At 56.1% G+C, this 27,448-nt stretch overlaps 3 protein-coding genes across 11 annotated transcripts in view; 2 read left to right on the top strand and 1 right to left on the bottom strand.

Moving 5' to 3' along the window:
* Positions 1-945, bottom strand: part of SAMD4B (sterile alpha motif domain containing 4B) — a 35,317-nt gene extending 34,372 nt beyond the window's left edge. Inside the window, exon 1 of the mRNA XM_047837348.1 lies at positions 842-945. The gene's annotated coding sequence lies outside the window, so the exon portion shown is untranslated. The remainder of the gene's footprint in view (positions 1-841) is intronic.
* A 506-nt stretch (positions 946-1,451) lies between these two features.
* Positions 1,452-10,473, top strand: GMFG (glia maturation factor gamma). 4 transcript variants are annotated; one of them, XM_047836616.1, is made up of 7 exons: positions 1,452-1,715; positions 6,331-6,427; positions 6,553-6,602; positions 7,420-7,469; positions 9,396-9,478; positions 9,982-10,055; positions 10,238-10,473. In XM_047836616.1, coding segments are annotated over exons 2-7 (330 nt in total). In that variant the 5' UTR covers positions 1,452-1,715; positions 6,331-6,426; the 3' UTR covers positions 10,310-10,473. The 4 variants fall into 4 exon arrangements, with proteins under 4 accessions (XP_047692572.1, XP_047692571.1, XP_047692569.1 ...); XM_047836615.1 differs by lacking the exon at positions 1,452-1,715 and adding an exon at positions 1,877-1,896; XM_047836613.1 differs by lacking the exon at positions 1,452-1,715 and adding an exon at positions 5,799-5,904.
* A 5,150-nt stretch (positions 10,474-15,623) lies between these two features.
* LRFN1 (leucine rich repeat and fibronectin type III domain containing 1) lies at positions 15,624-27,448 on the top strand. 6 transcript variants are annotated; one of them, XM_047836699.1, is made up of 5 exons: positions 15,624-15,683; positions 18,204-18,321; positions 20,645-20,699; positions 21,119-22,561; positions 25,717-27,448. In XM_047836699.1, exons 4-5 carry the CDS (start codon positions 21,156-21,158, stop codon positions 26,621-26,623), a joined length of 2,313 nt encoding a protein of 770 aa, XP_047692655.1. In that variant the 5' UTR covers positions 15,624-15,683; positions 18,204-18,321; positions 20,645-20,699; positions 21,119-21,155; the 3' UTR covers positions 26,624-27,448. The 6 variants fall into 6 exon arrangements, with proteins under 6 accessions (XP_047692655.1, XP_047692660.1, XP_047692658.1 ...); XM_047836704.1 differs by lacking the exon at positions 20,645-20,699 and adding an exon at positions 20,565-20,614; XM_047836702.1 differs by having other exon boundaries at positions 20,565-20,699.

Genomic DNA, 27,448 nt, shown 5'->3' with positions numbered 1-27,448 from the left:
CACTGGGGACATTCCAAAGGACATGGTGGCGGGGAGGGGGCTCAGAGATTTGGGGGGCCACGACAGGAACGTCTCCCAGGCGATTTCTGGTACGGAGATAGGTAGGAGGGAAAATTCTCGGGGACGTGTGACAAGGAAGTCCGGGCAGATTGTGGGGATATGCGAAGTAGGTGTCTGGGGGAGATTTCTGGAATGTGCGGGGTCTGCAGGGGCTCTCCGGGAGACTGCAGGAGATTTTTAGGGCTTACGAGGGAGGCTCGGGGAGGAGATATGACACACATTGTTGGAATAGACGAGGAGTGGCCTCCGGGGAATATTTCTGGACGGAGGAGGAGGATGGGGGATCTGGGGCCAGAGGAGGGGTTCGCTGAGGAAGATTTCCAAGACCTACGCCGGTGTGTGGACAGGACTGTGGGGAGGTAAGGGGGGGGGGTGTCTCTCGGAAAGATTCCGGGCCGGAGGAGGGGTGCGGGTTTCCAGGGGGCTCGGGGGCAGGTTTCGGGGCGCCGTGGGAACGCCCTCCTGGGAGGTGTCCGAGGCAGACCTGCGGGGGGTGGGGGTCGCGGGGAAGGTCCCCTGGCCCGGCCCCTCGCGGTCCCCAGGGTGTGAGGAGGGTTTCGGAGGGAAGCGTCCCAAGCGGCCCCGGCGGGCGACTCGAGAGTCGGGGCTGGGGGATTCTCTCGAGGGCCGGGACCCCCGAGGCCCGCGCTCGCCGCCGCCCCGCGGCTCGGGGTCCCTGAGGGGGCGGGGCCGCCCGCGCGGCCTGGGGCGCCCTGAGGTGAGCCCGGCGCGCCCCGACCCGCCGCCGCCCCGCCGCCGCCCGGCCCTGCCCGCGACTCACCGCCTCGGCCTCAGCCGCCGCTGCCGCCGTTCGGGCCTCGTCGGGCCCCCGCCGCCGCCGTCGCCCCCTCTCCGGCCCGCGAGCTCCCCTCCCTCCTCCCGCACCGACCACCGCCGCCGCCGCCGCCGCCGCCGTCGCGCTGCGTCACCGCGCCGTGCGTCACCGCCCCTGGCCCCGCCCCGCCGGGGCCGCCGCGCGCCGGCATTAGCTCACGCCGCGGTGACGAGCGGCGCGCCCGCCAACGGGCGGCGAGGGCAGCCCGAAGGGCGGGAGGTGTGCGCGGAGAAAGGCGGGGTCCCGGCGGAGAGGGGAGCGCCGGGGGTTGAGCGAGGCCCAAGAGGCCCGCCCCCTGCGCGGTGGGATTGGCTGGCCGCGGGGCTGACGGGCAGGCGGCCCCGCCGGGGCCTCGGGGCCGGCGGGCGGGGAGGGGGCGGGGCGCGCGCGGCGTTGCCACGGGCAACGGGCGCGGCGGAGCCGGGGATTGGGCCTCCCGGCCCGCAGGGGGCAGTCTCGCGCGCGTCTCCCTCAGCAGCCGCTAGCTAAGTCACAATTCCTGAACCTGGTGATCGGGCGCGCCTCCCTGCCGCTCTTGCACGCCCGGCTTGAGGCCTGGGCCCAGCTGGGCCGAGCCGCCAGGTTACGAGTTGGCGCTCAGATTTCTGGAGTCTCAGCTTTTACCACCGCAGCCCTCTCTGAGCCTGTTGCTTCGTCTTTCAATTGGGACTAGGATTGAAAGAGACGATGCGTAGAAAGCGCTTGGCACAATGGAGGCCGTCAACAAATGGGAGTTGTTGCTTTGACTATTGTAATCTGTTCATTCCACAAACTTTCCTGGATCTGGTGACTAAGCGGAGCGGGGGCCCTCACCCAGAAGGTGACAGAGAAATGGCTTGTTAGAGGAACTCAAAGAAAATGCGGTCGGGGTGGATGGAGTGTAGAGCTCCAGGCAAGGAGCGGTGGGAAATGAGCTGTGGCCAGGTGTTTGGCCGCTTGAGGGAGTTTGTCTTGAGGACACTAGGGAGCCATGGAAGGGCTTCAAGCCAGGGAGAGTCATGGTGAGTTGCGGGTTTGGAAAGATGGCTCTGGCTTTCATATGGAGCATGGATTGGAGGAAGTATAAAACTGGGGGCCTTCAGTCCAGGGAGGCCGTCGGGGTGGGACTGAGGCGTTTGCACCAGGGGGGACTTTGGGAAAGGGAGGGGGTGTGGACGTGGGGGGTGGGGGGACGCCCAGGAGGCCGAGTGAACCTGCCCTGGGACTGGCTGGCTGAAGATGGGGAGAGAGGGTGAAATCCAAGAAAAGGTCCCTGGCTGGGGCATTGGGGGTTGGTGGTGCCTCCCAGAACAGGTCTGGAAGATTCTGAGCCCAGTGCGGGCCACCCAGCAGCAGGGGCCAGGAGGCTGCATAGCCCTGGGTCTGGAGCTTAAGAGAGAAATTGGGGCTGGGGACCAAGATTTGAGGATCACCAGAGGTGGTGACTGAAGTTGTGGGTGTTAGCGATCTAGCCTGGAGAGGCTTTGAGGGTGAATGGAGGCAAGGACCCAACAGAACCCTGACAGAAGGGGACAACCTAAGGTTTAAGCAAAGGAATCGAGAGTCTCGAAGATTGGAAAGGAGCAGCCAGACAGAAAGGCAGGCGTGAGAAAAGGTCATTTCATGCCAGGGTGGGGGATATCACAAACCCCATCCACTACCCTTACATTTAAGCAAAAACTTTCACACCCTATAGAGTAGTTGTGCTTGAAAGACACACAAAGACTCATTTATTCATCCAACAATACTTAGGTACCTAATATGTATGTGTCAGGTGCTGTTCAAGGTTCTAGAAATTCAACAGTGGAACAAAGCACACAAATATCTCCGCCCGACGCTTATGTTCTGGTTGAGGGGACACAAACAATAAATAAATAAATACAATGTGACTCAGTGATAGTACTATGGAGTAAAATAAAGCAAGCCGAGGGGATGGAGTGATGAGTTCAGCACTATTTTAGATGGGGAAAGACTTCTTGGATCAGGTGAGATTTGAACAGGTATCTGAAGAAATGAAGGGGTTCGGGCACCCAGGTGGCTCAGTTGGTTAAGTGTCTGACTTTTTTTTTTTTTTAATGTTTGTTTATTTTTGAGAGAGAGAGACACGGCGGAGCAGGGGAGGAGCAGAGAGAGAGGGAGACACAGAATCTGAAGCAGGCTCCGGGCTCTGAGCTGTCAGCACAGAGCCCGATGTGGGGCTCAAACCCATGAACCGTGAGATCATGACCTGAGCCGAAGTCGGATGCTTAACCGACTGAGCCACCCAGGCACCCCAGCATCTGACTCTTGATTCTGGCATGGGTCATGATCTCACGGTTCATGGGTTTGAGCCCCGCATTGGGCTCTGCACTGACAGTGTAGAGCCTTCTTGGGATTCTCTCTCTGCCCCTCCCCTAATATCTCTCTCTCTTTCTCAAAAATAAATAAGTAAACATTAAAAAAAAAAAAAGGAAATGAAAGGATAAACCATAAGGGGAAGAGGGTTCCAGGGAGAAGGAACAGCAAATGCAAACAGCAACAGTGGCAGGATTATTTGCAGAACCACAAAGAGGCTAACGTGGCTGGAGTGGGGTGAGCAAAGAGGACGGTAATAGAAGACAAGGTCCAAGCGGTAATTGAAGAGGGGTGGTGGCAGATAAAGGCCACCGTAAGGACTTTAGCTTTTACCCAAATAATATGGAACCATAGGGGGATTTTGACAGAGGAAGTATGTTATGCCTTGGGTTTTATTAGGATCCCTCTAGCAGTCCTAGAGAGTACTCTAGAAGAGTAGACTGTGTGAGGGGAAACAGGGGGACAGTGAGGAGGCTGCTGGGAGAGTGAGGACAGGGAGGAGGCTGCTGGGCAGGACCAGAGTACAGGCCATGGTGGTGGTGGGGAGGGTGGGAAGTGGGCAGGTTCTGGTTACATTTTGAATTTCAGAACCAGGAAGTTCTGATGTATGCTGAGCTGGGTTAAAGATGACTGAGATCCATGGGGCGCCTGGGTGGCTCAGTCAGTTGGGCGGCCGACTACAGCTCAGGTCATGATCTCGCGGTCTGTGACTTCGAGCCCCGCATCGGGCTCTGTGCTGACAGCTCAGAGCCTGGAGCCTACTTCCGATTCTGTGTCTCCCTCTCTCTCTGCCCCTTCCCTGCTTGCTCTCTCTCTCTCTCTCTCTCTCTCTCTCTCCCAAATAATAAACATTAAAAAAAATTTAAAGATGACTGAGATCCAGGTGGACACATCCGCTGGGCAGCTGCATGTAGGAGTCTAGAGTTCAGGGGGAGGCCCAGGCTGGAGAAATACTGAGGGCGTCCCCTTTGAAAGCTGAGAAACTGGATGAGATCAGGAGGCGAGGAAGGTAAATGGAAAAGAGAAAGGGACAAAGGACTGAGCCCCTAGAGCACCCCACTGTCAAAAGGAAGAATCAGCAAGAGAAGCCAAGAAGGACCAGCTAGAGGACTCGGAGGAAAACCAGGCCAGGGTGTTGTTCTGAAAGCCAAGTGAAGAAAGTGTATCAGGGCACAGGGAGTGATGGACGGTGTCACACGCAGCCGACAGCACATGACAGATGAAGACTGAGAATTGACCATTAGGTCATTGGTGGCCCTGACAAGGGTATGTCAGGGAATGGGGACAGGAGTGACAACCTGCTGGGAGAGAGTTGAAGAGAAAATTGGGAGGAGAGACTGCAGGCAGTGCGCGTAGACGATTCCTTCTAGAAGTTTTGCTAAAAGGGAAGGAAATGAATGGGCAGTGGCTGGGTGGAAGATAGGATTGTTAGTGTTTAAAAAGGAAGACATAACCCCACGTGGAGGCCGAGAGGAAAGATCCAGTGGGGGTGGGAACATTGGTGATGCAGAGAGAGGGAGGACAGCCACAGTGAGACCGTAAGCAGATGGGACAGGGTGGGAACCAGTGCCCATGGAGGGGCTTGAGGAAAGCTTGTTCACTACACTTGTCCATGGGGCCAGCACAGCGGGCCAGCCAATGTGGAGCTGGGACCTGTGAAGATTCTTTTTTTTAATGATTATTTATTTTTGAGAGAGGCAGCAAGTGGAGGGAGAGGACAGAGAGAGAGAGAATCTCAAGCAGGGTAAGCGCTGTCAACACAGAGCCTGATGCGGGGCTCGAACCCGTGAACTGAGAAATCATGACCTGAGATGAAACCAAGAGTCCGGCGCTTAACCGACTGAACCCCCCCCCCCCCCCCGCCAGGTGCCCCTATGAAGAGTCTCTTTGGTTTGCTTATATTTTCTCACTGAAATACATGGAATTTTCCCATACATTACATTCCCCTTTATTTCTCCTTTGTATGACAGGACATTATATTGATTCGGGGGGGGGGGGAGGAATTTATGTACATAAGTAGGTTACATTATCCAGGAATTTCATTTCAGAGTGGGAAAGGGGCAACACAAAATGCACTTAATAAAAAAGGGGGTACCAGTCTGACAGAATTGAACACCCCTGTTGTAGGGCCGATTATTAGGCCCCTGAGGTTGAATGGCAGGCAAAAAATTCACCATTACCTGGGCTCTGTGGAGCCTCCATTTCCCCATCAGCACAACAAATGACAGTTTGATTAGCAAACATCCCTAAGTTCCCCCTTTTCTGCTCCAGAATTAAAATATTCCAGATGGAGAGATCCAGGAAAGCTTCCTGGAGGAGGGGAGGAGTTAAAGAGCTCATTGAGTATGTACTGAGTATTGAGTATGTCCACCATACCAGGAGGTATGTGAAGCTATTTTATCCTCACAAGAATCCTGAACCAGAGGGGCGAAGTTATTTAGCTAGGATCACACAGCAAGGCAGCATTCGAACCCAGGTCTAGGTGATTGCAAAGCCTGGGAGGTCCTGGCAGATGAGGGGAAGGAAGGAAGGGGAGGGGCCTTCTGAGACAGTTGTCCCAGAATGGGCATAAACAGGATGTGGTGGTGGATGAAACCTTTCCCCTGCCCCACACCCCGCCCCCTGAAGCCTTGGTCCCCACCCCTAGAAGACAGCGGAACTGAGAAAAGAAGAGGCCTGTGGACAGAAAAGTCATGGTCAGGGGGCCAGGGGTTGTATGGGAAGGGCTGGGGGCTGGGAGAGTGCCTGGGTGAAGGTCAGGCTGTGGGATAGAGGTCAGGGGCTAGGAGGGTGACCCCTGTGGCAAAGGGCCTGGCTGGGGGGAGGAGAGATGCCGTTTCCGGGTTTAGCCCCAGGCAGGCAGATCCTTGGGTCCCCTTGACCGTTCCCCAAGTGTGCCTGCTGAGAGGGCTGGAGTCCAGCCTCTACTCTGCACCCCAAGGGTGTGTGCATGGTAAGGGACAGTGTCTGCCCTAAGGAAAGGGCACTTTTTCCTAATGTTCACAGAAGCATCCTATGAGCCGCCAGGGCCCTCCTCTTTACGAGTGGAGAAACTGAGGTTTGGGGAAGGGGGCAGGGGCTGGGTCCAGGTCAGCTCAGCTATTCTTGGGCTTCCCTGGCAGTCTGATTCCCTGGTGGTGTGCGAGGTGGACCCAGAGCTAAAGGAAAAGCTGAGGCAATTTCGCTTCCGAAAGGAGACGGACAACGCAGCCATAATAAGTGAGTGTCATCTTCTCCCCTGGAAGGATGGGTGAAGGGGTGGGGACAAACAAGGAAGTCTGCGCCAGTGTCACGGGCGGGCGGATGGAAGGGGCGTCTAACCCCTGTGTGCCATCCCTCCCCAGTGAAGGTGGACAAAGACCGACAGATGGTGGTGCTGGAGGAAGAATTTCAGGTGAGGGGCTGGGAGGGATGGGACCCCCCCCCCCCCCAGAAGTGCAGGGTGGGACTGGGAGAGCCAGGGGGCTGGAACTGATGCTCAGAGCTTGACACTGGGGGCCAGAAAGGCCTGGGGGTCAAGTTCCGGCTCAGTTGTGACTCGAGGCAAGAGATTTCACCTGCATGGGTCTGTTTCCTCATCTGTGAAATGGGGATACCGGGACCTCTCTCTCAGGGTTGTCTATGGATTCAATGATTTAATCCTTGTAGTAGGTTTAGAAGAAGGCCTGGCTCAGTGAAATGATGATGATGACGGTGACGATATTTTATTGGCACTTAAATGAGAGTTTCCAGAGAAGTAAAAAAAAAAAACGAGCGGAAATCCTGTAAAAGGGTAGAGCCCACCCTTTCTTTCCTCGCTGTCTTTATCAGTAACATGGGGATGATAAGAAAGCTTACTTCATAGTATCGTGGTAAGAATTTGGGGGAGGGTGGCCCACGGAGGCTGACGCTGGGGCTGATCGACGGGAGGGGGAATTGGCCAGGAGCTGGGCTCTCTCAGGTCCTCTGAAAGGCAGTGCAGCAAATGGTTACGATTTGAACCCAGGTTCAAATCTGAATCCTGCTGCTCGCTATCTGCAACCTTGAACAGGTGTCGTAACAACTCTGGGCCTCAGTTTGCTTACCTGTAAAGTGGGAGGTAATAACAGAACCTACCCCACAGCCTTGTGGGAAAGGTCAATGAGTTGATCTATGTGTGTTTCTTAGACCAGTGTCTTGGCAAGTGCTTGGAAGTGCTTCTTTAATGTCAGTCTTTTCTCCCCCCCCCTCAGAACATTTCTCCAGAGGAACTAAAAACAGAGCTGCCAGAGAGACAGCCGAGGTATTGTGGGGGAAGGAAGGGGAGGGTCAGGCCAGGGGGAGAGGGGTGATGATGAAGGAACAGACATAGGGGCCCCTTGGATTCCTGCCTTAATCACGGGCTCTGATCCGTGTTTGAGGCCACGAATTCACACCCCAGGACCTTTTGTTTATTGCAGAGTTTTATACTGACAGTCACGTGACATTAGAGCTGGATTATTTTTTCCTTTGGGTACAAACTTTGTTAGATTTCGGTCTCCTTATTGCATTTCATTAAACAAAAAATGAAAAAAAAATTTCCTTTTTCAACGCACGAGAATATTTGGGGCGGCAGAGGAGTTATTTGACCTTTAACGATTGGAGGGAATCCTGTGCGAAGCCACACAAGGCTGGTGCTTTTTGTATGGAAGAGCTCTTTGACCCTTCTATGAAATCTAGTCTGTTTAGAGTTTTCATCTCCACTGGGGTGAATTTTGGGTGCCCCGGGATTGCAACCCTCAATCTCAGGCTCTAGATCTCAGCCAGATCAGCTCCCTAGGTATCTGACAAGTATAGTCACATTGGGCCTCATCGACAGAAGGGAAGCCTCAAACACAGGGCTTTTTTTTTTTTTTTTTTAAGTTTATTTACTTTGAGAGAGAGAGAGAGAGCAAGAGTAGACAAGGGACAGAGAGAAAGGGGGAGAGAGAGAATCCCAAGCAGGCTCCACACTGTCAATGCAGAGCTCGATGTGGGGCTCGGACTCACAAACTGTGAGATCATGACTTGAGCCAAGATCAAGAGTTGGATGCTTAACTGACTGAGCCACCTAGGTGCCCCTCGAACACAGGGCTTAATGCTCTGCGGCTGCCTGCCATCTGGAAATTTTTTATGGTTTTATCTTTGAATTTGTGTTTTGTGTAAGGGTCTGATAGGACAATGGAGCATGTGCTGGGGGCTCGGAGCCTCCTCCGGCTCATACATGGTCCCTCCTCCGGCTCATACATGGTCCCTCCTCCAGCCCTGGACAGCTTCTCCCCTGCTCACTGCCACCCAGTGAGTGCTGCTGCCCTCTGCCCCAGTCAGGGGCCTGAGTGCACATGTCGGGGGAGGGTCAGAGTCAGGGTCAAGGTTGGCACACACCCCCTGCATGACAAGTTCCAGGGTTTGTCTGCAAGCATCTGTACTTCCCCTGCGTGTGTGCTCATGCCCAAGAGAGCCTGACTTTACGTAGCAAACGTGAAAAGACTGTAATCACGGGGCACCCAGGTGGCTCAGTCTGTTAAGCATCCAACTCCAGATCAGGTCATGATCTCCCAGTTTGTGGGTTCGAGTCCCTCATCGGGCTCTGGGCTGACAGCTCAGAGCCTGGAGCCTGCTTCGGATCCTGTGTCTCCTTGTCTCTCTGCCCCTCTCCCATTCACACATGCTTTCTCTCTCTCAAAAAAAGTAAACTTAAAAAAACCAGAAAGACCACAGTCAGTCTGGAGACAGACTGCAGAAGAAGAGCAGCCTTTCTCCTGCCTTTGGAACAACAGGCCCCATGTGTTCATTTTGCGCTGGGCTTGGCAAGTTATGTGGCTGGCCCTAGTCTCAGGCCAGAGATCTAGAGCTCTGGACAGTACTGCATAGTGCTTGAGCCCTTACACCCCGGCACTGAATTTCCTGGGCTCAAATCTTTCCTCTGTCCACAGAACCTCGGGTAAGTGACCTTACCTCTCTGGGCCTCAGTTTTCCCATCTGTAGTATGGGGATAATAATAGCACTTATGTCATCGGTTATTGTGAATCGAACAAGCACCTCCTATTTGATTTTCATTTTGCATTTGAGGCCAGTGTCCTGGGTCTCATCTGTTAACCCTAGGCTGTCAGACTCAGGCAAGATTTCAAGACTGTGGGCTCCGGCAATGGGCCCTGGACCTGGGCGCCAGGCCGAAGTATTGAATTTGAATCCCCTTTCACTGGTGTAGGTTCGTGGTTTACAGCTACAAGTATGTGCACGAGGACGGCCGAGTGTCCTACCCCTTGTGTTTCATCTTCTCCAGCCCCGTGGGTGAGACACAGCTGACACCTGTCCTGATAAGGGGGGGTCTTAGATGCTGTGTGTGCGGCATGTGAGAGCGTGTATGTGGGTGCAGGTACGTGTGAGCGGGCACTGTGTGAATGTGTGTATACGTGACTTGGTGAGTACGGGAGCGTGTGGTGCATGTGGTGTGTGCATGTGTGTGGTGTGTGGGTGTTGGGAGGGCAGCGGGGTGGGGGTGGGGGCTCAGATTCTTTAAGAACCCACCCATCCTCCTCAGTCCCAAGGTGTATAAGCAAGTTAGCCTCTTCCTTTTCCTTAGAAGCCCTGTCTGGCCTCTAAACCATCTCCAGGAACCCTCGGAATAGCAAGCCCCCAAACAAGTCCCAAAACTCTGAGTAGAGCTTCAAGAGACCACCTTGGAACAGCTCCCAAGACCCTTAGAAAAACTTCAGGGCCTGTATGACGTTGCTAGGGCCTTAGTGATAACCGGGGTCCCCCAGTTATGCTCCCTTCTCCTTTTTCCCATGCAGGCTGCAAGCCTGAACAACAAATGATGTATGCGGGGAGTAAAAACAGATTGGTGCAGACGGCGGAGCTCACGAAGGTCTGGGCCTGGGGCTGGGGCTCCCCAGTGTTAGGGAGGAGGAGGGGGAGGGTCTGGGCTTCCAGGTCTGAGGGAGGATGGGCTGAGGGTCCGCGACTCCAATTCTGAGGGAGGAAGGGGCCGGCGTGCTCGCCCTCTGAGTTCCTGATTGGATCTCAACGCTGAGACCTCTCCCCGCCCAGGTGTTTGAAATCCGCACCACTGAAGACCTCACCGAGGCCTGGCTCCAGGAGAAGTTGTCTTTCTTTCGTTGACCTCTGGGTTGGGGAACTGAAATCCTCATGTCTGAATTCCTGAAGAGACTGGGAACTCGGACCCCTAAGGACCTGACCATCCGAAACCCTAAAGAAATTAAAATGCAAGAACTCCTCAGCGGGAGGAGTTTAATTTAAAGAAATTAAAATGCAAGAGATCCTCAGCTCTCCGTTTGTTTCTCATTGTGGGCCCTAGCCCACAGTCCCTGCAGTACCGGCCTTGGGCCAGCAGAGGGCAGGCAGACCAAGTGGATGGCCGTGAGTCCCAGGAGGAAAAGAGGATACCGATTTCTCAGAAAGGGAGGGGCCTGTAGGTTTTTCTAGGGTGTGTGAGTGGGTGGGAGGATGGAAGGGGGGGCTAGGTTTCCTGGAGGAATGGGAAAATATCTGAATCCAGGAGGGGCCACTCCCAAGGGGAATAAGGACACCTGGATTCCTGAGAGGAAAAACGAGGCCGAGTGCCCATTTTCCCTCCTCCCACTTGCCCACCCCCGGCTCTAGGGGCATCAGACATTAGCCTGCACTGAATGCTACTTTCCTCAGTGAGCCCCAGGCAGGAAGAATTTAAAGGCAGAAAAGTTGTTAAAGGATCAAATGTAATTGCTTCAAGGGAGTTGCCGGGGTGAGTGGTTTGTGTGCTTAGGTAGGCCTGGGGGGCCCCAGACTGGGATAGGGGAGAGGATCCTGGACTCTCAGTGGACCCCTGAGGGGTATGAGGTTGAAGGGCAGGAAAGGGACACCCTACCCGCCCCAGTCTGGAGAGTTTTCTTTCTTCTGGCATCTCTGAGGCTTTGACTCTCTCAGGCTCTCTTTGTCCCTGAGGGACATTTATTGAGCACCCACGGTGTACCAGGGTCCGAGAGTTCTGAGATGGGCAGGTCTTCACAGAGATAAATCACCCTTTCTTTCTCTTTGCTTCTCCTCCTGGTCTCTGTTCCTCCCTCTGTCCCCAGATCCAGGGACCTGGGAGCTACCTCCCCAACCCCCCCCCCCCCTTCCAGGTTCCCTGTTGAGAGGTGTTCGTTGCCATGGAAACAGTGACACAATGACCTTGGGTTTGGGCAGCCCCTCCCCCAGCCCTGTCATTCCTGGGGGAGGGTCCACAAGCCCAGCTCCAAGCCCTCCCCAGCCCTCCCAGCCAGAGCACACCATCCCCCTCATCACTCCGCTCAACTCAACACTTGCCCCCCTTGTTTCCAGACTGGACCAGCCCTTTGCAAAGATAAGTCGCCCCCCTCTCTCCGCCCCCTGCCAGCATTTGGGGGAGGGGCGGATTTGAGCTCCTCTCTGACACCAGTCCTGGTGCCCTCCCCACCCCATCTCTGGCCAGGCACGTCTCTACTTCTCCCTCTGATCATAGCCTCAGTCTCTGATGGCTAGAGATGGAAGAAGAGGGCTGGGGATAGGAGGGGCCGTTCAATTAAGAGGCCAAGCAACTGCCCTCCTGCAGAGGTCTGAGAGGCAAAAGAACTTGTCCAAGGTCATGCACTTACGTGATCAAATTAATAACAGTTAACGCTCTGATTGAGGGCTTCCTATGTGCCAGGTACTTGCATAAGCACTTTATAGGTATTAACTCATTTAATCCTTACAATACCCTATGAAGATGGCATCCTTATTATCCCCAATTTACAGATGAGTAAACTGAGGCAAAAATTTTGGCAAAGCCAAAGGTAATTGCCTGAAGTCCCACTGGTAGTGGTTTGTACAGTTAAAACTTCCAACTCAAGGCTATCTGGTGGTCAATGGCCACTCCCTTTCTCAGGCAGGGGGTTTAGGGAATCAGCTCTTCCTCCTTCCCACGTAGTTGAACTTCTGTCGGCATCCAGGCTCATGATTGCAAACAATCCAATCAGAAAGAAGCATGTACGAGGAATTGCCCAATCAGGAGCAGGGAGTTTGGAAAGCAAGGACCAATCAGAGAGGGTGGCTCTAGGGACTGCCCAATGCAGAGTAGGTTTGGCTAGAGGGATTGTGGGGGAACCAATCAGAGAGGCCATAACAGAATACACTATCCAATGGAGAGTCAGCACAATGGGGCGTGGCTCTAGCTTTGGGGCCACTCCTTCAAGGGGCCCCCAAACAAACTAGGGACCACCTTCTCTCCACCAACCTTCTCCTGGGTTTCCGCAGATCCAGGCTCCGTAATTTTTAAATCCAGGCTGTAGGTTTTCCCTGGGGGCACTTCTCCTTGCTAACCTTCAAGGAAAGTAGGGCTTATGTTGGAGAGGAAGAAACGGGATTTAGGGCAGAACTGAGAATGGCAAAAGGACTTGGCAAAAGGGACCAGTGCCCGGCCTGAAAGCTAGATGCTTTTGGGGTGGAGTTTAAGGTGCAGGGGGGAGTGCAGGGGCTAAGTGTGGGGGGATTGGTGGGTGGACCTAGGCTTGAGGGGCAAACTTAGGTCAGAAAGGGCTGGGGAGTTTTGCTTTGGGCGGAGTCTTGGAGACCGGGTGGACCTAGGCTTGGGGGCGGGGCCGAACTGTGGAAGTGTGAGAATGGTTTTGGGTGTCAGAAAATCTGGGTCAGGAATCAACGCAGAGGGAAACTTCTACCTGTTGCCCTCTTTTCAGGCCAATTCACATTCCCTGACCTTAGGGGACATTCTCTACCCGCCCCCACTCCCCCCCCCCCCCCCCCCCCCGTATCCCCCTTCCCTTCCAGTGACCCCAGGCTGGGGCATTATGTTTATTGCTGAGTGTGGCCCCTGCAGTGAGTCTGGAGTGGGCCCGGCTCCCAGGCCTTCTCCTAAGAGCCATTCAAGAACACGTCTTTACTGAGCACCTCCTGGGTGCCGTTCATTGTTGTGGACACCAGAGAAAAGTGGTGCCCATGCCACTCCCCTCAGGAGGCTTATAGATCAATGACTAGACAATAGGCAATAAACAGATAAGTACACAGTAAAGAGGCGAAGAAGCAAACACGATGATTAACAAGCATAAGTGCCATGTAGGAAATAAAATGAGGTGATGTGATAGATAGAAATAGTGGGACCTGTTGGGACTATGCTTTTGCTGCCTCCTTAGTCTCTAGGAGAGCCCTCTGGCTCACCTCCCAACATTTATTATGAAAGATTTCAAACAGGCAGCAGAGTTGAAAATAATTTTACAGTGAACACCCATATACCCACCACCTAAATTCTACCATTAATGTTTTATCTTACTTGCTTTATCATAAACCCATCCATCAACCCTTCCGTCAATCCATCTTATTTTTTATGTATTTCAGAGTAACCTGCAGACATGAGGACAATTGGTAGGGGTGCAGGTGTGAACTGGGGCTGGGAAAGGAAGGCCTCTCTGAAGCGATTGCATTTGAGTTAAGACTTGGATGAAAAGGAGGAATCACAACAGTGGGGAAAGAGTGCAAAGACCCCAGGAGCTGTGAGGAACTGATATATTGGAGAAGTAGAAAGATCATGGTTGGTTGGGACAGGGAAACCAGAGCTCTGGGAAGAGGTCAAGAGGTGGGCGGGGCCAGAGTTTCAGTCTGTGGGGTGGGGGTGGGGCTCTCTGCTTGGGCTCAGGCTCTTTGTTTCCCTACCTCTGAGGATCTCTGTCTCTCTAATTTTCATCTATCTTCTCATCCTGTCTTTTTCCCTCCTGTCCATCCCAGGTCCGCCCTCCCCTTCCTTTCCCTTATCTGTGTGACTTGAGGCAAGTTACCTAACCTCTCTGTGGTTTTATTTTCCTCATCTGTAAAATCAGGATGTGATGGGGCCTCCTCGTCTGGCTCCTGGAAGGATTAACTGAAGTCATGTTTGTGAAGCCCATAGAACCATTCCTGGTGCACAACAGTGCTGGACATGTGTCCACTTTTGCTGTTGTTACTATTCTCTCTCCGTGCTCCCAGCCCTGGACCTCCGTATCCCATCAGGGAGCACCAGGAACCAGGGTGGGAGGTGGCGGTGGTGATAGTGGTGGTGATGTTGGAATCTGAAGACTGAGGGAGGGGGATTGTGAGTGTCCTCCGGGGGGCGGGCATCTAATGGTTGTGAGTGGGGTCAAGGTTTACTAGAGGGGAGGCTCTGCAGAGGTGCCCTTGATCTGGGGGTGGGGGGCAGGCAGGCTTTGTGCCATGACGTGACTAGGAAGAATTTAGGGAAGGGGTTTGGCAGAGGACCTTGATACAGTAGGATCCAAAACTGGAAGGGGTTGAGCTGCCAGGGAGCCAGGGACTGCAATAAGGTGGATTTGGAGGGGAGGCCTTGATGGGTTTGGGGGTCTGGTGAGTATCTCAGAAAGAGGTGGAGAGTGGCCAGAGACACTCAGTGGGATTTGGGGGAGGGGCTAGGGGTCAGCTATTGAATAAGAGTTGGTCAAGAAAGGAATCTAACCAAGGAGGGAGTAAGGAATCCTGGTATCCATGGAAGTCACAGGGAAGGGGAAGGGTCTCCCGGGTCCAAAAGAGAGAATAGGAACAGGAAAGATGCAGGGAAATAATCTGGGGCAAATCAGGGGTTCTGGAAACCAAGGGGTGCCTTAGAGGGGAGCATGGTCTGGGATCTAACTGGGGGTAATGAGGAAAGTTAGGGGGAATAAGAGACATTTTGGGGTCCTCCTAGAAACTAGACATGGTCTGGAGTCCCTATTGGGGGTCAAGGAATGGTGTGTGGAAGGACACTGCTAGGGTCTCCAAGAAGCAGTAGGATGTGGTTTGGGTCCCCAGAGGGAGTAAGACATGATCTGGTGTCTCCCTAGATATTGATATATGGTTTGGGTCCTCTCTGGGGCGTGGTAACATTCATACCTGAATGTTATGGTATGATTTAGGGTCCCTGATGGGGGTGCTGCGGATCCCCTTAGGTGCTGGGATATGGTCTGGGGTCCCCGATGGAGTATGGGGCAGAGTCTGAGGTCACCAAGGAGCGTAGGACATGGTTTGTGGTCCTGGGTGGCTGTAGGACATGGTCTGGGTCCTCCAAGGAGGTAAGGCATGGCCTGAGGTTCCCCTGGGTATTGGGACACGCTCCCGAGATCTCCGCCGAGTCCCCACGCCAGTTGGGGCGTGGTCTGGGGGTCTCTGGGGAAGCCGGCAGGGCTGGGGGTGGGGCTGGGGAGGGGTCGGGGGCGGGCCGGCGGCTCCGCAGTGGAGAGGGGTCTGCGGCGGGCCCCGGAGCGGGGGTCTGGGCTGCGCGGCCGCCCCGCCCGCCCCCTCCGGTCGGCGCCCCCTCCCCCCTTGCGGCGGTGGTGGCGGCTGGGCTCCGGCGGCGGGCGGCGCGGAGGGCGGAGCTCGGCGGCGGCTCGGGAGGGAGGGCGGGAGGCGGGAGGGAGGCGGCCCCGCGGCACCGCGCCCCCTCCCCCGGCCCTCCCCCCACCATGGCGCGGAGCGAGGCGGCGGCGGCGGGGCCGGGCCCGGGGCCCCCCCGGGCTGGGTGAGCGCGGCCTGCAGCGGCCGGGGAGGCGGCGGGCGGGGGCGCCGGTGGGAGCGCGGGTGTGAGCGTGCGAGCGTGTGAGTGTGTGTCCGCGGCGCTGCGGCGGGCCCGGCGTGCGCTCGCGCGGCCCTGTGTGTGCCCGGCGCCGGCGTGTGCGGCGCCCTGCTTGTGTGGCCATCCGGGTGTGTGCTGGGTGTCGAGCCGAGGTGCTGTGTCCGGCCGCGCGCGTGTGTCCCCCGAGCGGCTGCTCCTCTGGCTGTGTGTCTGGGGGGCTGTCGCGCGCCCATCGGAGGGGCTGTGTGCAGGTGTGTGTGCGTGGGTTGTGTGCCCAGGTGTGTGTCCCCCCCCCCCCCACGAGTGTGTGCGCGGGGCTGGCTGCGCTGGGTGTTTGTGTCCAGGTTGGATGTCCATCCGAGGGTTTGTGTAGCCGGGTGTGCCCGTCCTGGTGTCCATTTGTGTGTGTGTGTATGTGTGTGTCTGCGGGTTGTGTGTCTCCGAGGGTGTGTGTCTGTGCGTCCACGTCAGGTTCCCGGCCGGGGGCTGGGGCTCGTTCCTTGTGGGACCAGGCCTCTGTGTGGCTTTGGGGGAGGGGAGTTTGCCGCTCCCTCGGTCTATGTCAATTGGGGGGTCCTCAGCGGTCCTTGGGGGAGACGGCCATGTCTTCCCCTTCCCGGTGGCTGGGGGTGGGGGGGATGGGCGGCCGGTAGGTGGACAGATGGAGGGATGAGAGGCCGAGGGATGGACAGATGGGCCCGAGGGGAGGGGCACAGACCCAGCCCTTCCCCACCCACCCCACCCCAATCCCCCCCGCCCGCCAGATCTCCTCAGATGGGGCCGGACTTGCCGGCATACAGATGGCCAGGCCGGGGGACCTCTGGGCTGCCTTGTGGCGGGGCTCTGGGACTCAGTCCCCCAACCCTTTGAGACTCCACCTGCCGAACTCTGACCTCAGGCCCTGGCTTGTGCCTTGGTTGGGGGTTGGGGGGGATGTGCTGGGAGGGAAGGATGCTAGGATTTCTTTGGCCTGGGAAGTAGGTGGGGTGGGGGCACCTCAGGGCCAGGAGGGATGTGTGTTCATGACTGTATGTGAGTGTGAATCTATGCCTATCTGTTGACTATGCTACCGTGGTTCAATATTGTGTATGCATTTTGGAAGTGTGTAAATCCCTCACAGGGCTGTTGTGTGAGCATGTGTCTTATGAGTGAACATCTCAGAATGTCTGTGCAAGGTGAATCTTTTTGTGCCTGTGTGCTTGTGTATCAGTTTTGTGTGTCTGTGTGTGCTTGTAGTTCTGTGTCATGTGTGTGAGGTGTGTATCAGCTAGGGTGTGCATTTGGGCATCTGTTGGTGTGCAGATATATCAGTTTTGTGACCATGCATCGTGGGGATATGTGAAGTTGTATGAGTGTGTGTGAGTGTGTTTGGACGTTTAAAAGCATGCACCTGTATATCTTTGATTGTGCAAGTGAGTATATACGTGTGTGCCCCTGTGTGTTGGCTAGTGTGCACGTGTTTCTCTCTTATAGGCGCATGTATCCGATTGTCTGCAAGAAGGCACATGGGTTTCTCTGTTGTGTGTGTGCATATGTATATATGAATGTGCAAGGGAAAGTCAATGTTGTACATGTGTGGTTGTGTGCAGGTTGTGTGCAGGTTGTGTCAACCTTGAGGGTGTGGGTCTATGTTGTGAGTCCATTTATGTGTCAGTGTTGGTCTCTGGGGACTGGTCTATGTGCAGGGCGTATGCACACATGTGCCTGTCTTCCTGGCATAAGGCTGACCCCACTTCTTGGCCCAGTGAGATTTGGGCCCATGTGGTGTGACCCGTGGTATGCTGGGGTCCATCCAGGGGGTCCAAGGACACAAGGGCGTCCACATGCTGGGCTAAGAGGCCATGGAGGGTGGGGGGCACACATCATGCTGGTGGGTCCATGGAAATCCAGATGTAGAGACTTGGGCCCATGTGGGTTTTGGCATGTCCACACATGTTGGTGTGACAATGGTGTAATGGCAAGGATGGGGACCGCTGGTTCTTTCCTACCCCCAGTACCACTCAGCTCTTTGAAGTTGGAGGACTAGGATGTGAACTCTGGAAGGAGGAGACTGGAAGCCTGGAATCCTGGATCTGAGAAGGCTGCTGGGAGGCCAGATTCCTGGGTCTTGAGAAAGGAAGAAACTGAGACCTGGACTCTGGAGTTTGAAGGAGGAGGAAGCTGGGGTTGTAGACACCAGGGTGGAAGGAAGGGGAAGGGGCTGCGGTTCCTGGCCTCTTGGGCCCACAGAGGACAAAGAGTTAAAGCCCCGGACTCCTGGGTTTTGGAGGGTGAACAGTCCTGAGACCCAGACTGCCTGGATTCCAGAAACAACTCACTGGGTCTGTCTGAGCCTATGCAGAGCCTGCAGCAGGAGGGCTGAGAGAATGATCACACCAGGGACTTCCTTGGCTGAGATGGTCTCTGAGGCAGGTCTTCAAAGAGGAGCCAGAAGGATGCTAATAGGGTCATTTTGTTCCTTTGCAGGTACCGGCCCAGGCCCTAACTCCCTGCAGAGAGGTGAGTGGGGTCCCTCAGGCTGGGGAGAGAGATGTGGAGTGATTGGGCCTGTTCTGAGCCAGCTGGAGGCCTGGAGCCCTGCCTGGTATGGATTTCAGGGCAGGGTATGGCAGTGTCGAAAGGGCCCCGGTGCCGGGGGGGGGGGGGGGGGGGGGCGAAGGGGCGGCCATGACAACAAGATCAGGAGCATCATGTTTGGATCAGGGCTCGTGGTAGAGCCAGGGCATGGGTGGTAGGTGGGGGTTTCGGGCCTGGAAGCATCCCCTCTCTGGGTGGGTCAGGTGGTTGGGACAAGGAAGTCTCCTGATGATATCAGTAGGGGGTACAGAGAGTTTCGTGACATGAAGTGAACCTTGCATTTGGAGAGCGACATGGTTTACCATTTTGTGTGTGTGTGTGCGTGCATGCATGTGGGAAGATCTCCTGGTAGACTGATCGGCTAGTGGCTGGGAGAGAGGCAGAGAAAATGATACAATAATAATGATGATGATGATGATGGTGATGATGTTAATAATAGCTGCTAACACTTATGTAGTGTTTAGTCTGTCAGGAACTATTCTGAACATGTTACAGTGTGTTATACTTCGTAACAACCCCATGAGGTAGGTGCTATCATTATCCCCATTTTATAGAGGAGCACACTGAGGCACAAAGAGGGGAAGTCACTGGATTCAAGTCGCGCAACGGGGAACTGGGGTGTGAACCTGAGCGGCCAGGCCCAGATTCTTTCTTGCAGTGCTGCACTACCTCTCAAGAAATGTTAGCTATTTTCATTGCTGTTATTATCCCTTCGACTCGAGTCCCACCCCAGCTGTGGGAGGCAAAACTGGGCACTTCTGTTTCATAGATCGGGGTTCTGAGCCTTAGAGACCCCACAGGCAGGCAGGTGCAGAGCTGGGCCTCCCAACTCAGGAGTTCCGCCTTTCAGGTTTTCCATTCGATACAGAGCTTTATCCCAGGAGGATCGCAAGACAAATTAATAGGGGGTGCTCAGAGATGGTGGGATGCCCTGCCTCTGCCTCTTTTTCTCTCTCCAGCCCCGGGCGCTGTCCCTCTGTCTCTATCTCTTCCTCCATCTTGGTCTCTCTGTAATCTCTTAGGATCACTTCCCGCCTCTCCCTCACTCTTCCTCTCCCCATCTCTTGGGCTCAACGCCCTTCTCTGCTTGTTTCCTCCCTTCTTAGTGCTCCAGTCTGTCTTGGTTTCAGGCTGGCTCCTTGCCTCTGCACCTTTCTTTCAGACTCTTTCTCTTTTCCTTATTTATTTATTTATTTATTTATTTAAGCTCTTTGCCCAATGGGGGCTCGAACTCACCACGCTGCGATCAAGGGTCACATGCTCTACTGACTGAGCCAGCCAGGCGCCCCTCAGTTTCTTTTTCTTTTTGTCCCTTTGTCTCTCTCTCTGACTCTGTGTCTCTGTGTCTGCCAGTGCATCTCCCCCCTTGCCCACTTGTCTCTCCCTGTCTCTTTGCCCCTCTCTCTCTGACTCTCTTGGTCCCCCTCCCCACAGGCTGAAGGATCAGGGCCACAGCAGGCCACAGCCCCAAACTGCAGATCCCTAGGAGGTGGGCCAGCAAGGGACTGGGTGCGGGGTAGGGGTGAAAACAGTTTCAGGGACGCCCCCTTCCCATCCTTCCCTGTTCACCCCCCCACCCACCCGGTGTTGTGATGGGAACTGACATGTCGTGGGCTGCAGCCGCCGCAGGGGAATCCCTGCCGGAAGGTTTTGCCTGGAGCAGAGGCATAGCGTGAGTGTGTGAGGGTGTGTGTGAGTGTGGGCATGTATGGGGCCTTGTATGTGCCCGCTGATGTGAGCGTGGAAGTCTGCCCGCTGTTTGGGAGCTCACCAGAGCCCAGGATGAAACCAGGTTCAGAGAAGGACTTCCCAAGACTAGGACGGAGACTGCTGTGTTTTTCTCAGCGCCTCCTAACTTCAGATTCCCTCTGCCACTCCCAAGGGTGTGTGTGTGGGGGTGGTGGTGGTAGTGGTTCCCCTTAACATTTACTGGATACTTACTGTGTGTCAGGCCTTGTGCTCAGTGGCCCCAATGAATGAGCTCACTGAACCCTTGCAACAACCCCGCAAAGATGGTATGATTGTCATCCCGTTGTACAAATTAGGAAATTATGGCCTAGTTAGGGGAAATCATTGGTCTGCGGTCACAGAACCAGCTAGTGGGGAGCCAGGACTGAACCTGAGTCTGTTTGATTTCAGAGCACTTACTCTTAATAATAGTGCACACTTCTGTACCTGGCATATATTGGGCCCTCAATGATCATGATGAGAATAATTACCAACACGTATCGAACACATTTTATGTTCCAGGCACAGTTCTAAGTACACTATGCTCATTGATCCAGTTAATCCTCACAGAGGTAAGGCCTGTTTTTATCTCCATTTTACAGATGAAGAAACCGAGATTCAGAGAGGTTCAGACACTTGCCCGAGGTCACACAGCTAGTAAGTGTCAGAGCTGGAATTTGAACCCGGGGACTATGGCTTTGAAATCCACAACCTTAAACCCTAGTCAACCCTGATTTTTAAAAATATTTAGTGGGTACTGGAAGGCCCAGACTGGGCCGGGTGTCACCGCACCCCTCTGGTTGGAAAATCATGAGAGGTCTGGGCCTCCTAGAGGAAGGTCAGAGTTGGGATTAGGACCCTGGGGGTGGGGGGTGGAGGGCCGTGTAATTTACTAACCAGCATGGAAATATTGTCTGTTAACAACAAATGCATGCCAGGGGATGATCAGTCCTGCCTCTGTTCAGACTGGATGTCAGGAAGGCAGGGACCTGAGGCAGACTTCTAGCAGGACATTGTGGGTGGCCAGGCTGGTGGTCAAGCCCTGTGCCTGGGTAACCCGTCTCGTTCCCTTGCAGGTCTCCCGCCCCACTCCTCCTGCCTTCCCGCTGCACCATGGCTCCGGGCCCCTTCTCCTCGGCGCTCCCCTCGCCGCCACCTGCCGCCCTGCCCTTTCTGCTGCTGCTCTGGGCCGGGGCATCCCGTGGGCAGCCCTGCCCCGGCCGCTGCATCTGCCAAAACGTGGCGCCCACGCTGACCATGCTGTGCGCCAAGACCGGCTTGCTCTTCGTGCCGCCGGCCATCGACCGGCGCGTGGTGGAGCTGCGGCTCACTGACAACTTCATCGCAGCCGTCCGCCGCAGAGACTTCGCCAACATGACCAGCCTGGTGCACCTCACCCTGTCCCGTAACACCATCGGCCAGGTGGCCGCCGGCGCCTTCGCTGACCTCCGCGCCCTTCGCGCCCTGCACCTCGACAGCAACCGCCTGGCCGAGGTGCGTGGCGACCAGCTCCGCGGCTTGGGCAACCTTCGCCACCTGATCCTCGGCAACAACCAGATTCGCCGGGTCGAGTCAGCTGCCTTCGACGCCTTCCTGTCCACCGTGGAGGACCTGGATCTGTCCTACAACAATCTCGAGGCCCTGCCGTGGGAGGCTGTGGGCCAGATGGTGAACCTGAACACCCTCACGCTGGACCACAATCTCATCGACCATATCGCTGAAGGTACCTTTGTGCAGCTGCACAAACTGGTTCGCCTGGACATGACCTCCAACCGCCTCCATAAACTGCCCCCCGATGGGCTCTTCCTGAGGTCCCAAGGTTCGGGGCCGAAGCCGCCCACGCCGCTCACGGTCAGCTTCGGCGGCAACCCTCTGCACTGCAATTGCGAGCTGCTGTGGCTGCGGCGGCTGACCCGAGAGGACGACCTGGAGACGTGCGCCACCCCGGAGCACCTCACCGACCGCTACTTCTGGTCCATTCCCGAGGAAGAGTTCCTGTGTGAACCCCCGCTGATTACACGGCAGGCGGGGGGCCGGGCCCTGGTGGTGGAGGGCCAGGCGGTCAGCCTGCGGTGCCGCGCTGTGGGTGACCCTGAGCCCGTGGTGCATTGGGTCGCACCCGATGGGCGGTTGCTGGGGAACTCGAGCCGGACCCGGGTTCGGGGGGATGGGACACTGGATGTAACCATCACCACCTTAAGGGACAGTGGCACCTTCACGTGCATCGCCTCCAACGCCGCTGGGGAAGCGACGGCCCCCGTGGAGGTGTGCGTGGTACCCCTGCCTCTGATGGCGCCCCCGCCGGCCGCCCCACCGCCCCTCACCGAGCCCGGCTCCTCAGACATCGCCACGCCCGGCCGACCCGGTGCCAACGAATCGGCCGCTGAGCGCCGGCTCGTGGCGGCCGAGCTCACCTCGAACTCGGTGCTCATCCGCTGGCCGGCCCAGAGGCCCGTGCCCGGCATCCGCATGTACCAGGTCCAGTACAACAGCTCCGCAGATGACTCCCTTGTCTACAGGTGGGTGCTGCAGTCCCAGGACCTCTACCTCCTCCAGGGGCCCACCCTCCCATCTGCCCACTCCGTTGGCCTTCTTGCTCAGCTGTGGTTCTCTAGATGGACATGCGGAGTTGTCTTGGGCCCTCACCCGCCCTGTCTCCTCCTCTCTAGTTCTGTCTCCCTATCTCTTTCTGGTTTTCCTGCGTTTAGTAAATCTTCGTCGAGGACCCACACGAGCCAGACTAGGGCCGGGCACTGGAGTTATAATAGTGAACGTGCCCAGCAGCATCCCTGCTCTCTGGGGTTCATGGTCTAGGTCACTGCTGGCCGAGGGTGCTTGATTCTGCACCTTGTCAGTTAAACATTTTGGAACATGAAATATTCTCACACACTTATGATTAACCCATACCAGCGTTACTGTTAGCAACACATCAGGTACATTAAACGAATCAGGAACGAAAAGTATGAGAAAAATATATAAATGACCATTTGATCCTCCTCCCTACTTTGTTGTGAAGCAATGATGATACCCCCTCCCATTTTATAGACACACCTAAGTTATTTCCACCATCCACTGGGTTAGCAGCCCTTGCCCTGGTGTGGACAGATCTGTACAGCATAGACAGGCATTAAAGGGCTACTTTCTCCCACCAATTCTCTTGCTTTTGCCTCTGTCTGTCCCGTCTCTCCCTCCTGTCCTTATGAGGCACCAAGCCCCTGCTCCGTGCTAGGCCATGTGCTATCTCATTTGAGCTTCCCAACTCTGCCGTGAAGCAGTCATGATCCCCCTTCCCTTTTTATAGACAGGGAAACTGAGACTCAGTGGGGGGAATCACGTGCTCAAGGTCACAGAGGAAGTGACCAGGATTCCAGCCCTAACCCTTCTAACTCCTAATCTTGCCCTTTATACATTGAACACACATTTATCGAGCCCCTCCTTTTTGCCAGGCAGGGATTAGGGGAGAAGGATAATACATTTCTGTCAATAGCTTTTAGTTTCTGTGTCTCTCCACCTCTCTGTTTCTCTTCTCTAACTCTTAGCCTCTGTGTGGTGCGGTGAGGGGAGTTCACAGACCCTCAGACTGTGCATGTATGCAGATGTTGGTGGCCCTGTGTCCCCAGCAGGGCAACAGACCCCTGTTCTCTTCCTTTCCCCTCAAGGCCACAGTTCAGTCCTCTGTCCCCCATTGCAGATGCCTGTGCTACGGTGCTGCAGGGGTTAACCTCCTCACTGCTGCCACGGGCGGAGGTGACATCCAACCAGAAGCCTGCTCTGCTGCTTGCTTGCGTCTTGCAGCCAATTAGAGACACATGGGCTGAAGCTTTCTTAAGGAGCCAGCCTCTGTCCTTGAAAAGTGGGGAGCCCCTAGCAACTGGTTACTTTGGGGGAAAGGAGCAAGAGGAATCCAATGCTCTTTGGGAGAGGAGATGAGAGGAGGAGGAAGACTTACAGCCAGGGGCCCAAGGCTGGAAGGGGTGGGGGGCAGTGTGTGAAATGGCAGGCAGGGGGTGAGTTGGAAAACGGGGTAGGCCTTTATGGGTGGGGGTGGGGGGGTGGGGACCATACTTGAAATCTTTTGGTTTGAAGGGTGGCTCTGACTATAAGGGAGCTGAGGTGGGGTTCAGGACCAGAGATGGCAGAGGTGGCTTGTTAGAGAGAATGTGAAGTTGCTGAGGGGCTAGAGGCCTGTGGAGAGGGGGGGGCGTGGCCTTTCAGAGGAGATGGAGCTCCTGCCACATGGTCTTGGGCAACAGTCCTTGTCTCTGGCGACCCACTATGAGATTTTTAGGTGAGGGGAGCTTGTGAGGTTGAGTGCTGGGCATACAAATCCATGTGGATGTGGCAGTCCTGGCTTAGCCAAGGCTGGATGTGGCCAACAGCACAGAAGAGATGTGCCCAACAGAAGAGGGTCAAGGCCTAGTGGGAATGCTCTTCCAGCTGGGGAAGAGTGCCATTGGCAGTAAAGTGTGAGCCACGGTGAGGGTGACTGGCCAGCACTGGGTGGGATGCAAGCTAATCATGATGAAATTATCCAGTGCCAGGCTTTAGGTAGGTTAACTCATTCATACTTCACACTTTCTCTATGAAGAAGACAGAAGAATTCTTACTGTCTCCATTTTGGGGAAATGAGGCACAGAGATGTTAAGAAACTTGCCTAAGGTCACAGAGCTAGCAAGGGGCAGCAGAGAGACTCAAACACAGGCCCCCAGGCTTTGTCGGCATAACCACTTCTTTGCACTGTCCCTCGTTAGAAGGCGGGGGCCTATAGCAAGAGAGTGGCATGCTTGCTTGGTTACCTTTGACCCGATTGTGGATGAAATTTACCCTGGGGGCATGATTTCACGACCTCTGGTGGTATGGGGCACAGCATGAACACAAGGTGATCGATATTGCAGGACACGCAAAGAGCGGACATGGTCCCAGGCACAGTAGGGAAACCGTCTGTAGTAGGCCCTGTGGAGTGTGGCTTGGAAGTGATTGGTCAACCAGAAGTGGAGTGGCCTATAGCCAGGTCCCCTTGGTGGGTGGGAATATGTAGTTGAGGGGCTTGGAAATAGACAGAGGCGGCTAGATATATGTACCCAAGGTGGGACATGCAGATGAGGGGCGTGGCCTGTATCATGGTTTCCCGGAAAGGATGGGAATACGTAGAAAAAAGAAACTAGAAGAGCATCCGTTGTCCCAGTAGCAGTAAGACAGGGGGTGTGAGTTGACTTCGGTGTCCACTTGAGGGAGGATGGGACATGCAGGATAAAGTATTGGGGCCCCTTCAAGGATGGAAATCTATAGATCAGAGACTCTGAATGGCAGCTGGCCCAAATTAAAGGCATGTTCCTTAAGGGCAGGATTTAAAAGCTATAGTACTCCTCCCAGGCAGGGTCCAGGATATGTAGACGAGGGAACACGAATGGCAGATATTATCGTAGCAGGTGATGAAACACCGCAGGGAGTGGTTCTGAGGTCTGGGCTTGCAGATGAGGGGCGTGGCCTGTAGCAGTGGTCCTGAGAGGATGTACATTTGGTGCTTGAATGGCTGCTGTTGTCCCATAGAGAGTGAAATATCGGTAGGAATGCATGGTTTGTTCCCTGTTGGTCACCACGGATGGGACACGCAAATGAAGCGGTACCGTTCATAGTGGAGCTAACCCAGTGCTGATGCCGTCCCCTCCTGCAGGATGATCCCATCCACCAGCCAGACCTTCCTGGTGAATGATCTGGCAGCAGGCCGCGCCTACGACCTGTGCGTGCTGGCAGTCTACGACGACGGGGCCACTGCACTGCCGGCCACGCGAGTGGTGGGCTGTGTGCAGTTTACCACTGCCGGGGATCCCGCGCCCTGCCGCCCACTGAGGGCCCATTTCTTGGGTGGCACCATGATCATCGCCATTGGGGGCGTCATCGTCGCCTCGGTCCTCGTCTTCATCGTTCTGCTCATGATCCGCTATAAGGTCTACGGCGACGGAGATGGCCGCCGCGTCAAGGGCACCTCCAGGTCGCCTCCGCGGGTCAGCCACGTGTGCTCGCAGACCAACGGCGCAGGCGCGTCGCAGGCCCCGCCCCCGCCGGCGCAAGACCGTTACGAGGCGCTGCGCGAGGTGACGTCCCCAGCTGCTGCCGCTTTGGCGGTCGAGGCGAAGGCCACCGCCGCCGAGATGGATTCCACCGAGCCAGAGGCCGTCCTTGGACGCTCCCTGGGCGGCTCAGCCACCTCGCTGTGCCTGCTGCCGTCTGAGGAAATCTCTGGGGAGGAGTCTCGGGCCACGGCGGGCCCTCGGAGGAGCCGTTCCGGGGCCCTGGGGCCGCCAGCTTCGGCGCCCCCCACTCTAGCTCTGGTTCCTGGGGGGGCCCCGGCCCGGCCGAGGCCGCAGCAGCGCTATTCGTTCGACGGGGACTACGGGGCACTCTTCCAGAGCCACAGTTACCCGCGCCGCGCCCGGCGGACAAAGCGCCACCGGTCCACGCCGCACCTGGACGGGGCCGGAGGGGGCGCGGCCGGGGAGGACGGAGACCTGGGGCTGGGCTCCGCCAGGGCACGCCTGGCCTTTACCAGCACCGAGTGGATGCTGGAGAGTACCGTCTGAGCGGCGGGCCGGCGCCGGGACGCCTGGGTGCCGCGGACAAACGCCCAGCCACCCGGACGCTGGGGCAGGACTCGGGGGCGAAAGCACGGCGCCTAGTGGTCAGACTGGAGGGGGAGACGCGCCCTTCTCCTCCCTGAAGGGGGCGAGGCTGCCTCGTCTGCAGCTCTTGGCCACGCCCCCGGGCCCGGGGGAGTTAGGGGGCGGGCAGCCGGGCCCCCCTCCTCCAAGGACTCCTCGTCCCCCTCCTGCCCCTCCCCCCGCGCGCTCGCGGACCTCGCTGGAGCCGGTGCCTTACACAGCGAAGCGCGGGGAGGGGCAGGGCCCCCCCGACACTGCAGCACTGAGACACGAGCCCCCTCCCCCCCGCCCGGGACCGGGGCAGGGGCGAGGGGCCCATTTCTTGTATCTGGCTGGACTAGATCCTATTCTGTCCCGCGGCGGCCTCCAAAGCCCCCACCCCCACCCCATTCACCTCCCTGGTCCCGTCGGGTCTGGCTTGGGGTCCCCCTTTCTCTGTTCCCTTCCTCTCTGTCCCGCCCTATGTCGTCTTTGTCTTATGTCTCTGTCCTTCCCTATTTGTCTCTCTCTGTCCCGCCGTCTCTTCTCCCTCCCATATCTTGTCCAGTCTCCCTCTCTCTCCTGATTACCTCTTCCCACTACACACTCTCCCGGGCAGGTCCCACTGGAAGGACCAGAGTCTCCCCTATCCCTTCCTCTTTCCCCAAATAAATCCCCCCATGAACAAGATCCAAAACCAAATCCTCCCCTCCCTGCCGGAGCCGGGACCCTCCGCCGCAGCAGAATTAAACTTTTTTCTGTGTCTGA

This window comes from Prionailurus viverrinus, chromosome E2 (assembly GCF_022837055.1).
Source record: "Prionailurus viverrinus isolate Anna chromosome E2, UM_Priviv_1.0, whole genome shotgun sequence".
Classification (NCBI taxonomy): Eukaryota; Metazoa; Chordata; class Mammalia; order Carnivora; family Felidae; genus Prionailurus; species Prionailurus viverrinus.
Note: the sequence above shows the minus strand (reverse complement) of the source record. Positions and strands in the feature narration are given on the sequence as shown.